The sequence below is a fragment of the Panthera pardus genome, unplaced genomic scaffold (assembly GCF_024362965.1).
Source record: "Panthera pardus isolate Hobbes unplaced genomic scaffold, ASM2436296v1 HiC_scaffold_2, whole genome shotgun sequence".
Taxonomy (NCBI): domain Eukaryota; kingdom Metazoa; phylum Chordata; class Mammalia; order Carnivora; family Felidae; genus Panthera; species Panthera pardus.
This window is the reverse complement of record NW_026526765.1, coordinates 40957812-40971424: the sequence shown is the minus strand read 5'-3', so window position 1 is coordinate 40971424 and position 13613 is coordinate 40957812. Positions and strand designations below refer to the sequence as shown.

At 39.8% G+C, this 13613-nt stretch overlaps 1 protein-coding gene across 1 annotated transcript; it reads right to left on the bottom strand.

Annotated features, from left to right (window-relative positions):
• Window positions 1-1357: 1357 nt before the first annotated feature.
• On the bottom strand, window positions 1358-11450 carry GZMK (granzyme K). Its single transcript, XM_019464346.2, has 5 exons — window positions 11293-11450; window positions 10784-10931; window positions 4260-4410; window positions 3212-3481; window positions 1358-1751 (listed from the first exon to the last, which is right to left on the bottom strand). Exons 1-5 carry the CDS (start codon window positions 11351-11353, stop codon window positions 1578-1580), a joined length of 804 nt encoding a protein of 267 aa, XP_019319891.1. The 5' UTR covers window positions 11354-11450; the 3' UTR covers window positions 1358-1577.
• Between the last annotated feature and the right edge of the window lie 2163 nt (window positions 11451-13613).

Here is a 13613-nt window from a genome sequence, read left to right as displayed (position 1 = left end):
TCACAAGGGATCTAATGCAGCTGAGAAGGGTACAGGAACCCTGACTCAAGGTCCTTCGACACGGATCACCCCAAGTTCTCTCCAGGCTCTGTGCCAGCCCCAGTGGTCCTACTTCTGGGCAGATAAGTTTATTTTTATTTCCTGGATATCGTAATTCATATAACTGATTGTGTTCCTCTTTTTGCATCGACTGATGTGAAGCATAAAGGCAAATATGGCTCCTTCGAGCAACAGGGTGGGAAGAAAATTGTGGCCCTTTGGGTATTAACACCCCTGTCTTCATCATTCTTCAAAGCTCTCATTTCCCCTTTGCCTCGGTTTCTTTACCAAATTATTTCTTTGTTTATAATTTAAAAAATTCTTTTTTTACCTTTTTACCCCCTTCACCCATTTCTCCTCCCCCCAACTCCCCACCTCTGACAATCTCCAATCTGTTCCCTATAAGTGAGAAGATTCTGCATAGAAGAGAGATCATATAGTATTTGTCTTTGTCCGACTTATTTCACTTAGCATAATGTCCTCAAGGCCCATCCATGTTGTCACAAATGGAAAAATTTCATTCTTTTTTATGGCTGAATATTATATATATATATAATATATATATATATATATAATTTATCTGTTCTTCCATCAATGAACACTTAACTTCTTTCCATATCTTGGTCATTATAAATGATGCTTCAATGTAGATATTTCCTCTCAAGTTAGTGTTTTCATTTTATTCAGGTAAATACCCAGAAGTGGAACTTCTGGATCACATAACATTTCTACTTTTCATTTTTTCAGGAAAATATTTTTAGTTTCATATTTTGTTTTATTGCAGGTATTTTTATACATTGCCTTAAACCCTCTTTGGAACAAAGTGACATCAGTAAATAATAATATTTATAGACCTTGATGATTCTTTCTTAACTTGAGTTGGAGTGTTTGCACTTACTGTTTCTTTTTTTATTTTATTTTATTTTACTTTATTTTATTTTATTTTATTTTATTTTATTTTATTTTATTTTATTTTAAGTTTACTTGTTTATTTTGAGAAAGAGAGAATACCAAACAGGCTCCATGCTGTCAGCACCGAGCCTGAGGTGGGGCTCAAGCCCACAAACCATGAGACCATGACCTGAGCCAAAATCAAGAGTCGGATGCTTAACCGACTGAGCCACCCAGGCGTCCCACTGGTGCTTATTTTAAAAATGCAGCTTAGGATAAAATCACGGCAGAAATCACAGCATAAACTTGGCTGAAGGTGGAGCCTGGCTAAGGCCTTGCTTAATCACCTTTTGCCCTTTGTGAGAGTGTGAGTGGAGTGGGGGGTATATCGTTTGCCGGACCTCATTTCCATAAAAAGAAAACGCCATAATCTTCTAACTTTTATTCAGAATGAAATCAGCATGGTAAAAATACAGCAGTTATAGATGTGGAAAAGAACTTGATTCCTTGACAAAATCTGTCCTAAGGGGGCAGGAGTGGTCCCTGACTGAGTTCCACTTAAACGACATCCAACTGCATATGAAGACAAAGTGGCCTCTAGAACATCTTATGAAAACAAAACAAGCCAGCTGGTGGATCCAAGAAAATCACTCGTGGTCATAGTTTACATGAGATGGGGCGAGCTTGCTTTTAATCCAAGCCTGGTATTTCTGGGTTATTAGGGTGTAGATTCCAGGCTTCTTGGGACGGCCACATTGATGACCTCCAGAGACTAAAGCATGGAAGGCACCTTTGCAAACCAAGGGGCCACCCGAGTCACCCTGGAAAGAAGAAAATAGACAGATACTTGGTAAGAAGCTGTTGAACTTTTTCTACCACCAATTATTGATTATTCAAAGGATTTTTACATGGGCCCTTGGTTTCGTCGTATCCTGAAAGAGGGCTGATACAGCCCTTTCTCAGTGTGGGTTGTCTCTGTTTCTGGGCAGGACAATGATTCTGTCCATCTGTCTGCCTGTCTGTCTGTCTTTCTCGCTCTCTGCCCACGTCTCTGTCTAGGACTACATATAAAAACAACCTTTGGTGATCCGTGACTATAGAACTTTAATCCTTAAGGAATAAGTGCAAAGTTTAAAATAACCCACTGAAATGAGAGAAATGTTTCAAACTGTAAATTTCATGTTGGTGCTCCTGGATCTGAAATCAAATTGCTATAGGAACAGGCAGAAAAGAGAAATATATTGTAGCAAATATATTGGTGTCAGGGACTCTATCTTACTTTTTTCCCTTTTTGCATTCTCGTGTAATTGAACGTAATGCCCTACACGTACACAACACTTCGCGAAGACTTGCTCAGTGAACTGATTCCAGAGGACTCGGTTAAACATGTAACTAAGATCTGTCAAGGAAAGTGACAGAATGATAAGAGGGGGCTTTCACATCTGGAAAGCGACCTTTGCCTCTGCTGCCACTCACATTGCAAATTACAGCATGTTGTGCTCTAGTCAGCCATGACAATAGAGGTGTAGGGGGGTGACAGTGTTGGGGCACTTCAGATACACGTGGTCTCTGAAATCATTATACCCTCCCCTTGATAATACTTAATACAGCATGATGCGAATAGTGTATTCTAATGTCTTAAAGATCAGAAATTCATCTGCACCATTTGTCACTTGTAAACACGAATACCTGTGGTTTTTTTGGTTTTGGGTTTTTTTTGTTTTGTTTTGTTTTTTTACTGCCTCAGGAAACCAAAGATTCTGAAAAGTATAACTATGGTTCCTTTTGGTCAATTTATCAACATTATTGAAGAAACACATACTATATATTTCAGATGCAGTCTGTTATCCTGATTAACAAATTTATGTATGTATTTATGTATGTATGTATTATGTATGTATGTATTTATTTATTTATTTATTCTTTCTTAAGTAGGCTTCCCACTCAGTGTGGAGCCCAATGTGGGGCTTGAACTCACAACCCTGAGATCAAGATGACCTGAGCTGAGGTCAAGAGTTAGACACTTAATCGACTGAACCACCCAGGCACCCCCTGATTAACAAATATTTGGAGGGTGCTTATGTCTTGGGGAAGTTCTTATGACTCATTCACATGGGAGGATGAGAAAGAACAGAGAACTCAGTGGAGAAATGGAGAGGAACTTTCTGGAGTTGTGATTTTGTGTTCTCCTTACCTCCCCTCTGGGCTGAGGAGCAAATGGAGCCTTTGATTGCACACAACACAGCACTCTGAGATGCCTGTTTGCCTGATAGTCTCTTACCTGGCAGGAATCTTTGTGGCCTCTGTCATCTCCTGCACATATCATGCCTTTAGTTATAACAGGGCTGTGGTTGTAATAACTTGGGCTGTTGCAAAGTTTTCGACTTATGACAGTAACGGTGACTTCACGCAGGGTATCAGAGATCCTTAAAAATTCTGGGTCGGTGGCTCCCCAGCCAGTAACCTGGCATTTTGTTCCAGGTCTAATATCATTTATGGAGCTTGGGTGCAGCAGCTGAACATGTTGGTTGAGTGTTGCAGCCGTGTGAAGCTGACAGATTGAAAAGAGAATAAATAATCATTTGTTCCCAGTAGTATTCTGCTATTAGTCTAAGCGATGTATGTGTGGTCCCTTTGGTCTAGGAAGGCATCCCTCTTCTTGAATCTACTTTGGTGGTAGCCTGCAGCTGTATTTGTGCCTGTTGCTTTTCTGAAATGCTCCCCATTCCCTGTAGAGCTCAATGAGGCTTGGGGAGGGAGCTTACACAGAGCAGGAATTTTTGCCCAGTCTTAAGCAAACTGGCCTTTGCTCTGCATTGGATGGGTTTCTGTGGAATAACATCCACAGGTCATGACTTTGAGGGCTGGGCTGTTTCCGCTGGATAAGACCCTTGAGTATGGTCTAGACTGAGTTTGGACTAGACTAAGTATGGTCTAGACTAAGATATAACTCACTTCTGTGTCCCTGAATTCACTTGGTTGGCTCAGTTGTATAAAGGACTTGTATTTTTCATTTGCTAATGATAAAAGCATTTGGGAAAAAAGCTTTCAGTGGGGATCCTTGGGCTTGCTGGGATGTTCCCTTCCCACATGTGTGAGCATCATGACTGCTTTTCCTTGTATAAACACAGCCCTCATGCATTTGTGATCAATTCTTGTTTCTTTTAAGGCTGTATATAGAGTAGAATGGGCCTTTATAGAATATGTCACAGTTACCTCAGACGTGGGGATGATGCTAACAAGATGCTTTTGATTGACAACTTAACAACTGAAATATGCTATGCTATATAAGAATGCTGGAGAAATTGAAGGAAGGCAATACTACATACCTGAATTAGCATAATATCATTTGATTTACGATACGATGTAAGTCTTGAGAATGGTATGAATTTTTTAATATCAAACATTTGTTTGGAGGCCTCATTCTTTGAGAGAGAGTGTGCTCCTAAAATCACTTTGAAAAACTGGCCTTTGTGATTCCTAAAAAAAAGCAGAGAATAGAAGGAACAGAATAAGTACCAAATACCCCAATGGGGGGTAAAAATGGTGGATAGGGAACAAGGACCATCTCCAAGGTAACACATCTAGGATTAGGTGGAGTGACAGAGGTCTTTGTGGAGCCAAGCATGAATGGACAATATCAAAGGCCAAAGATCTGCTCTCAGACTCACCCCAATTCAAAATTCCATAGTATTGGAAAAGGATATCAGAACTTATACCCTACTGTGGGGAAAAGGAATGAAGTTCTAACTGACTGAGATCAAGTTTACAACAAAATTATGTTAATTTATGTAGAAATACATTCTATTTCTTGAGTGGTGGGTTGAAATTTATATCCATCAATGTTAATTTTTTTAATTAAGGTAAAATATACATAAACATAAACTTTAAACCATTTTGAAGCGTACCGTTCTGTAGCATGAAATACACTTACATTGTTGTTCATTTCTCACTACCATCAATCTCCAGAACTTTCTCATCTTCCCAACGTTAAGTGTTTTAATAACTAAAAGGTAAAAACTCAACTCTGCATTTGCTAATCTTGTATATCTAGACCTCATTTCAGGGCCATTTGGAGAATAAGATCCATTACATGGCTGTCAGATAAGCTATGTTCTGTCCCTTCAATTAGAAAGGGTATTTGGACAAGAAAGGAAAATGTTCCTCAAGGTGAAAAATAATTGCTAATTTGAAATAAAGACACTGTAAGGTTGGTAGACATTGAAAATTCCATTCTGGAGATTTAGAAGATATAAACAGGTGAGTCAGATAAAGAAATAATAGTTTTGTTTTGTTTTGTTTTGTTTTGTTTTACCCCTGGTCGCACACAGTTCTAGGACCATTGTTTCAATAGTGCCACAATTGATTTGATTTACTGCATGTTGGACAAAATTACATTTACATCTAGTTATGAAAATAGAAACAATTTTTTTTAAGATCTTGACAAAACCTTGGGGCTTTTGGCATACTGTAAAAAAATCCCATTTTAACGTGTGCCTTTAGGAAGCCACTTCAAATCCTTTAGGAAGGAAGGAAGGTTATGAAAGGACATTTGTTTACATATAACTATTTCATTGTCACTTGAAAAAGGGATCAAGACAGATTACAATAAAAACATCCATACCCACATGAGTCAGACAGAGAAAGACAAATGGTTTTTGCTTATATGTGGAATCTAAAAAACAAAACAAACGAACAAACAAACAGAAACAGATTTATAGATACAGAGAAAAAACTGGTGGTTGTCAGAGGGGAGAAGTGGGGGGAGGGATGGGCAAAATAGGTGAAAGAAATTAAGAGGTACAAACTTTCAGTTATAAAATAACTCAAGGGGATGAAAAGTACAGCATAGGGAATATAGTCAAAAATATTGTAATACCTTTGGTAACAGATGGTAATTACACTTACAGTGACCATTTCATTGTGCATGTAATTGTCGAATCTCTATGTTATACATCTGAAACTAATGTAATATTGCATGTCAACTATACTTTAATTAAAAGTAAAAAAAACCACACATTCCCATACCTACAGATTAATAAAGATTAATAAGAATTTTTTAAAAATACAAAAACATATAGGAAAAGGAAGAAAGTGTTGTTTCAGCTTTGAAGAATAAGCTCATGACTATGGTAGGGTAGGTTTGAATATGGTGGGACTGTGGCTGCTGGGAATGATCACTGTTCAGTTTCTACCAAAAGAGTTTATTTTGGTTTATTTGGGGAATTTCAGCTCTATTTGTTGAAAAGTTTTCCTATTGCAAAATCAGGATGGGGATGAAATTTCTCAAAGGATGTGGATCAGATTTCCTAGGATTGATTCAAACTCAAATTCAACATACTCATTAAATCCAAACTTTGGGGGTGGGGGTGGGGAGGGTAGAAAATGACACCAAAGCCCCGGGACTACTGCTTTAACAGAAAAGATGGATACATGCATAAATAACTAACACAAGGAAGGCTGTGAGGTTCAAATGCAGGGTGTGGAAGATGAATTTTGATTAGGGGATGGATGCCGAAAATTTTTCTGATCTTCCTCATCTTTTACCAATTTCCTTGATGAGTTAATGCCTTTGAAATGTTCTGATTATTTTCATTTCCACTGGGACATGTTAATATCAAAAACAACCCAAGCAGACCACGAACGCTCTCTGACTTCCCATTTCCGGGTACACTTCATCTGTAATCTATACTACAAAGGTCAATTTTTCTTCCCACAGAATACCTGGAATTACCTGAGTTCTAGGTTCCCCCTCCTTAGCTAAACCCACGTCTGAATTCACACAGAAAAGAAGTCATGATACCGGCGTTTTTCATTCATTTGTTTGTTGTAGGGTTTTTCTTGGACCACCTGCTTCAGAATCATATGGAGATGTGTGTTTATAGTTTTTTAATTTTTTAAAGTTTATTTATTTTGAGAGAGAGAGAGAGAGGAAGAGGGAAGACAGAGTGAGAGAGAGTGAGAGAGAATCCCAAGCAGGTTCCATGCTGACAATGCAGAGCTTGACACGGGGCTCAAACCGTGAGATCATGACTTGAGCCAAAATCAAGAGATGGACACTTAACTGACTGAGTCACCCAGGTGCCCTTGGAGTGTTTAAAACATAATACAGCTTTCTGAGTCCCACCCTGGACTTACCTGGAACAGAACTACATGCAGAACAGGAACAAAAATATTGTTTGCAGTCTTTTCCTGACATCCAGGCTTCTACTGAAACACCCTCACTATTGGGCCTAAATATAACCCTTCTACCCTTCTCAGTATTGCTCAAGTTGATGTGCTGTATAGTCCTCACTGGTAAAAGGGTTCTTTGGCCAAAGGTGACACACATGGTAAGTAGGGAAAGCAGGACTCAAACCCAGCTTTCGTGATTTCAAGTCCAGTGCTCTTTCCATGACACCTCTGTAAGCCCCATGCCAAGTCCCTTCGAGACTCTTGTTTCCTCTGCCATTTGCCTTGGCACTGAGCCATGTTTCTGCTTAGACACTCCTCCAGGGCAGACAAAGACAGGGTCCTTATTTCCTGGAGGTCTCTTTAGTCTAAGAGAGGAGGGAATTACCTGGTTGTCAGAGAGGGGTTATTACAGTCCCATCCTCAACACGACTGGATCATCGGACTTGTGCCTCAGTGACTACCATGGAAAGTACAGATAATAACGTAATGACATTATATGCCATTTACTAGGTTATTGTGGTGTGTCAGGTTTTGTGCTAAGCGTTTTACATATTTTCCCTCATTTAAACCTCACAGCAGTCCTGTGAGGGAGGTATTACGATTATCCCCACTTTTCAGATGAGAAGACTGAGACGCAGGTAAATTAACAAACTTGAGAAAGTCCCACAGACATTAAGGGGAGGCTCCAGGATGCAATGCAGGTGGGACTGAAGTTCAGCTGGTTTGAGTCTGGGGTCTGAATCCTCACCATTTACTCTGGATGCCCCGAGTTGTCTGAGGTGGGATGAGGCCATGTGGAAGGGGCGGGGGGTGGGGGGGGGTGGGGAGGGGGGCGGCGGTCATCTAATTACAGCCCAAGCAGGTGAGAGGAGGGGTGCTCCCTGAGGGAAGGCATAAGAGGGGATTCAGGAAGACAGTGGACAAGAGTTGGTGAGAATTTTGCTTCTGATAAATCGAAAGACTGAAAATAAGATTAGACAAAAGCCTTTTTACTGGTTTGCTTTTATAGTTGGCATGGCAACTAGTGGAGGGGCCAAGAGACGCAGTGGGGAACGGCTAGTGAGATGGGGGCACCCCAGATTTGGCCTCCTTCACAGTTTTGCTGAAAGAGGGGCCTGGAATTAGTAAGCTATTCCCCCAGGATGCTTGGGAGTACATTTGTGGGAAGCCACCATTAAACTATTTCATAAATATTTTGGATTTCATAAAGCTTAATATTTTTCTAAGCATCAATCCGCCTACATTTTTACACCCAAGTGTCCTGTACAGGAAATCTGATCCACATATTCTGGAGTTCTTTAAACTCTGGCCATTGAAAATGGTATTTAGCAAGAGTTGGTTTTTCTTTCTTTCTGTCCTTTTTTTTTTAATTTAATTCCAAGACCTCTTTTCCCCAATTTGTCAGTTTGAGGACCCACTCCTACTGAGTTAAGTTCATTTGACAAAATTTTAAATTCAAATTAATACTATTATTCACTTTTTGGATAGCACTTTATGGCTTGTGAAGGACTTCACACACTGTGTTTTTGGCTTAGAAAAAAAAAAAAGTCCTCCAATTTCTCTCCTTCCTTCTATCCAGCCTTTGTTAAGCGTTTATAATAAGTCAAGCTCTGTGTCTGGGTAGGTTAGAGTCTGCTTGAATGTGTACCATAAGAATATTTGAAGATGTGCATATTTTGAATTGGATGAACATTTATTGGTAGTCACCCTCTGCCTAGCTGGTCCCCGGGGGGCACACATGCTCTGAATAGGGACATAAGGGTGAATTCTATGACAGCAAACCCTCATTTGAATGAGGTAGCCATTTTAAATTGGAAATCAGTGGCTTGCTATTTAGAAATAAAACAGAAGTCCTCACTTTCCACAGGCTTCAAAATTCCTAATTTGTGTCTAGTCTTATTAAAAGGGGGGGGCAAGTCAATTCAGTTGTTCTGTCGCCTGGAGAGCAAACCATTGTGGCCAAGAGATTCTTAAGTGAAGCACTCTAATGTTCATCGGGAAAGAAGTCCCCATCTCTTCTTGGCTTATGTGGGCAAGAAACATAAGGAAGAAACATACAAACAACAACAAAAACAAATAAAAAACAAACAAAAAACACCCTCTCCCCAAACCAAACAAGTAAACAAAACAGCAGCAAACAGCAAATTGGTTTTCCATTGCTTTTCTTTTTGCAAAGGTTACAGCACCCCAAGAAGAGTGTTGGACTTTTTTTTAGCTGACGTAAGAGAATCACAGACCAAAACGTAGTATGAGAGGTTATGATCTGTCTTCGGAAAAGCTTTGTACTAAGTATCCCAGAAAAAGTAACTCTTTCTCGCCTTGTGCAAATCAGCTGTAACTTTTCTGTTTTTAACTGGGAAGTCTGTTGTCCATTTCCAGCTGTGATTCCCAAACTGTGGGCCTCAGGCCTCTGGGGTGGAAGGTGATGCAGAGGAGTTAACATAAGGGGTCTAAAAATCCATTTAACAAAGCAGGCTTCTTGTACACATAACAATAACAGCCGCAATTTATTCGTACTTACTCTGTGCTAAGCAGACCAAAATATTTAAAGTTTTTTTAACGTTTATTCATTTTTTGATAGAGAGAGACAGAGCGTGAGTGGGGGAGGGGCAGAGAGAGAGGGAGACACAGAATCCGAAGCAGGCTCCAAGCTTCCAACTGACAGCACAGAGCCCGACGCGGGGCTCGAACTCACGGACCGTGAGATCGTGACCTGAGCTGAAGTCGGACACTTAACTGAGCCACCCAGGCGCCCCAGCATACTAAAATATTTAAATAGATACTATTTAATCCTCAAAACCCCACAAAGTAGGTACTGTTATTATTATTGCCCTTTTGTAAAACGGGAAAGGGAAGGTGCAAACTCAAGTTGTCTGAAAAGTTCTGGAATGCCACTCTCCAACTACTACTGTTGCTGTCTTCCCTGGCATTACACGGAGGACATGGATTTGTCCAATGGCTTGCCTGGGAAAGGTGGCCCAGCTCTCCCTGAAAAGGAAAACTCAGGGCAGAAAACTTGGGTGTGCAAGAGGCTAAGTGAACTCCACCAGTTGGTCAGTGATCACAGAAGCTAAGGGTAGATCAGAATCTTGCCATTCACATGGCACAACATGGATGGACTTAGAGGGTATTATGCTAGGAGAAAGAAGCCAGAGAAGGACTAATACCTTGTGATTTCACCTACATGTGGAATGTAAAAAACAGAACCCAAAACAGTGAACAAATAAACAATAACAACAAAAAAGAGAGAAACAGACACAAAAATGTGGCGAACAAAATGGTGGCTGCCAGAGGGAAGTGGAGGGGGGGCTGGACAAAATGGGTGAGGGGGATTCATAAGTCACGGGGATGATGAATACAGCACAGGGAACAGAGTCAGTAATATTGTAATTCACTTAATCATGTTGAGCCTCTCAGAATATATTTAATTTTTGCATCACTGTGTTGTACATCTGAAACTCCTTTAATATTGTATGTCAACTCTACTTCAACTAAAAAATATGTACGTATATATGAACAGAACTGTCATGAATACCCCTTGATATCACATGTGTATTCATCAAACGTTTCTGTGCTCATCACATTTAGAATGCTCCAAAACAAAATTGTCTCCCGGGACAGGGGAGCTTCTCTTTTGGCCAGTCGAGGTAGAACACGAAAGCCCAGAGCAGGGACTCACCGGGAGCGGCAGTGGGCTGCCGAAAGCACCCACTGTGGGTGGATCAGCACTCCACCGCAGACATGGTGGCCTCTGTACTGGATGGAAGCCATGAATGGCCTGGAATGTGGTGACACTTCTCTCCCTCCGATAATCTCCATGCTGAAACCTACAGAAGAAAACCCAAAGATTCAATCAACATGAGAGATCTAGCAGATTGTTTCACGTCATTCTTCTTTTGACAGTAAATATACCATTTCAAGGATGAAAAAAAACCCAACAACCCTACAGTCACCTAAAAGTTATTATAATTTCACTGGTAAACAATTGTAAAACACATTTAATAATATCTAATAATATAATGGTTTAATCATATGTAATTTAACAATGATATAATCAATAGAAGAATTTAATCGTACAGTTTAGAGGGATAGACATGGTTGTGAGAAATCATTTCATTTATAAGTAACAACACAATCACTTAGAAATTCATTTAACGCTCAGATGTGGTAAGTATAGGAGATACTTACACTCTGGAGTCATAGAAACGCCAGCTGTTAGGAAAATTAGAGAAAAGTAAAACTCCATCATTTCAAAGCCTTGATTTAAGAAGTGCAGGTGAAATATCCTGACTGCACTGGCAAAGGAAAGAAGATTCTGAAGACTGAGTGATTTTGAAAGTTTTAACTGTCTCACCACAAGTGTTCCAGAAGTAAGGTTTTTTCACACCTATGTGTGAAAGTGTACATCTGTTTGAGGAGATCGGATCCAAGCTGTTAACACTTTTTTGATGTGTTATGCAATAAGGATCTCATTTCCTGTAACATCTTCGATATCTGAGTACTCATGTTATAAAAGGTGAAAGAATAATAAATATCCAAGAGCTTAATGAAGTCGCAGACAAAGTCCCAAGGTGTTTATTGCTCTAAATCAATACTTACTATTTTCCTGGCAGAAAATGGTGCCTATCATATTTGGTTTCTCACCATTTTTCATTTGGACATAGATGTATTACGTAGAGAGACATGGAACTTTGCACGGAGCATGATTGCATTGCAATAAGGCTTGGTTGAAACCTGAACACCATCCAGAGAAAACCATATATTTTGTAGCAAACTTATTCGTAGTCATGCCGTTTACTTTAAATTTGACTAAATCTGGGTTAACTTTAGTTACATTTTGGCGGGGGGAGATTTCATCATGTATTAGAAAGGAACATTAGCAACATATTTGTAATTTGGAGTCTTTCCTTTACCCATTTAAAAAAAAATTTTTTTTTATATATGAAATTTATTGCCAAATTGGTTTCCATAAAACACCCAGTGCTCATCCCAAACTCCTTTACTCATTTTTAATTGAAAATTATCATACGGTTTTCCAGGGCCTTGATAATAATATCTTTTCAAAATGAAAGACCACATTTTGTCGTTCTCCCCGGGAACAGATGATACTGTATTACAGCCTTTCTATGGTACTTTCTCATCACTAGCAAAGCTATTAGACTTCATATTCCTCAAGATTCTGTTTGTGATTCATGCTAATCAAGAGCATACATTTTATAAGATGAGTACAAACAGGTAAATCAGGCACTGAAACCCCAATCCAGAGATATCGACCAAAATTTACCTTGAATTAACAGACCTTATTTTCTTTTCTCTAAGATACATGCGTCCTATCCTCTATTTTTGTCATCAAGGAGAATTGAAATCTAGAGCTATTATGCTTGGTAGATTGCAAGAGAGTCCTACCAAACTGTTGTTTTTTAGCATAAGACAGTGGGAAAAATAATAAACAATTTTATAATTGTATATTATATCTTATACTTCAAAAATATAAGTGAAGTGTCTTAAATTATTTCCAAAGTTCTCTTTACATGATCACTGATATCTTTTCAGTTCTTATGTCTGTGAGGAAGGCAGGTCAATTATACTCACATTACAACTGAAGAAACAGGCTCAGGGATGTTAAGTAATTGATCTAAGGTCACACAGCATGCAACTGGGACCAAATCATTTGCCTGACCTGAAATACCTTGTTTGTGAACAAATACATTGCCAGAGCACAGCCTTTGAAAAAGGTCCTGTTTTCACTTCACAAGGGTGCAGCACTGGTGAAGGTCTTCTGAGTGTGAAATCAGCAGAATTAACAAAACCAGTTCAGAGCAGCGATTTCCTGTTGCAGAGTCCCACGGGTGAGACAAGGAGGAGCCAGATCAAGAAAAGCCACGTAATAAACCAAACTTGTTAATTCCAGCCAAATGTCCCTATGAATTTTCGAGTCGTCTTTATCACTGCTGATGTGCCTTAGATCCCTCACAAGCCACTTTTCCAAACTGTAAAGTGGACCTGATGATGCCAGCCCCCTACTGTGTCCCAGTGATGTTGGGAACATAAAGAAAATAATGTGTGACACCCGGAAGTGGTTTGAACTCTGAGGAGGAAAAGAACTGTGTAAAAGACAGAACTTCATTTCTGGAGGGGTCAGGGGCATGGTGAAAAACATCTGTGGGCTGATTGTTTCTGTGGAGTGAGGACTCACATCCACATAGGTCTTTGCAAATGACAGGGCATTTTCAACTGAATTTCCAGGGAGGTGGCCGTCAGTCTTGTTTTGTGGATAAAGACCTGCTGGAGATGACCGAGTTAGCAGGTGGCTGCGTCAGTTCTTATACCCTTATGTGCCAGTCCCAGGCTCCACATTGCTTTCAACCTGATCACATGCCTGCCCTGCTTTGAGAAGTCTCTGGGGTTCAGGAGTGCTAAGCGGCAAGCTGGCTGTGCAGAGGGGGAAAGGATTTAGCCATATACCTTGCAATTTGACATGGGTGAGATTTAGTTCAGTCTGGAGGACC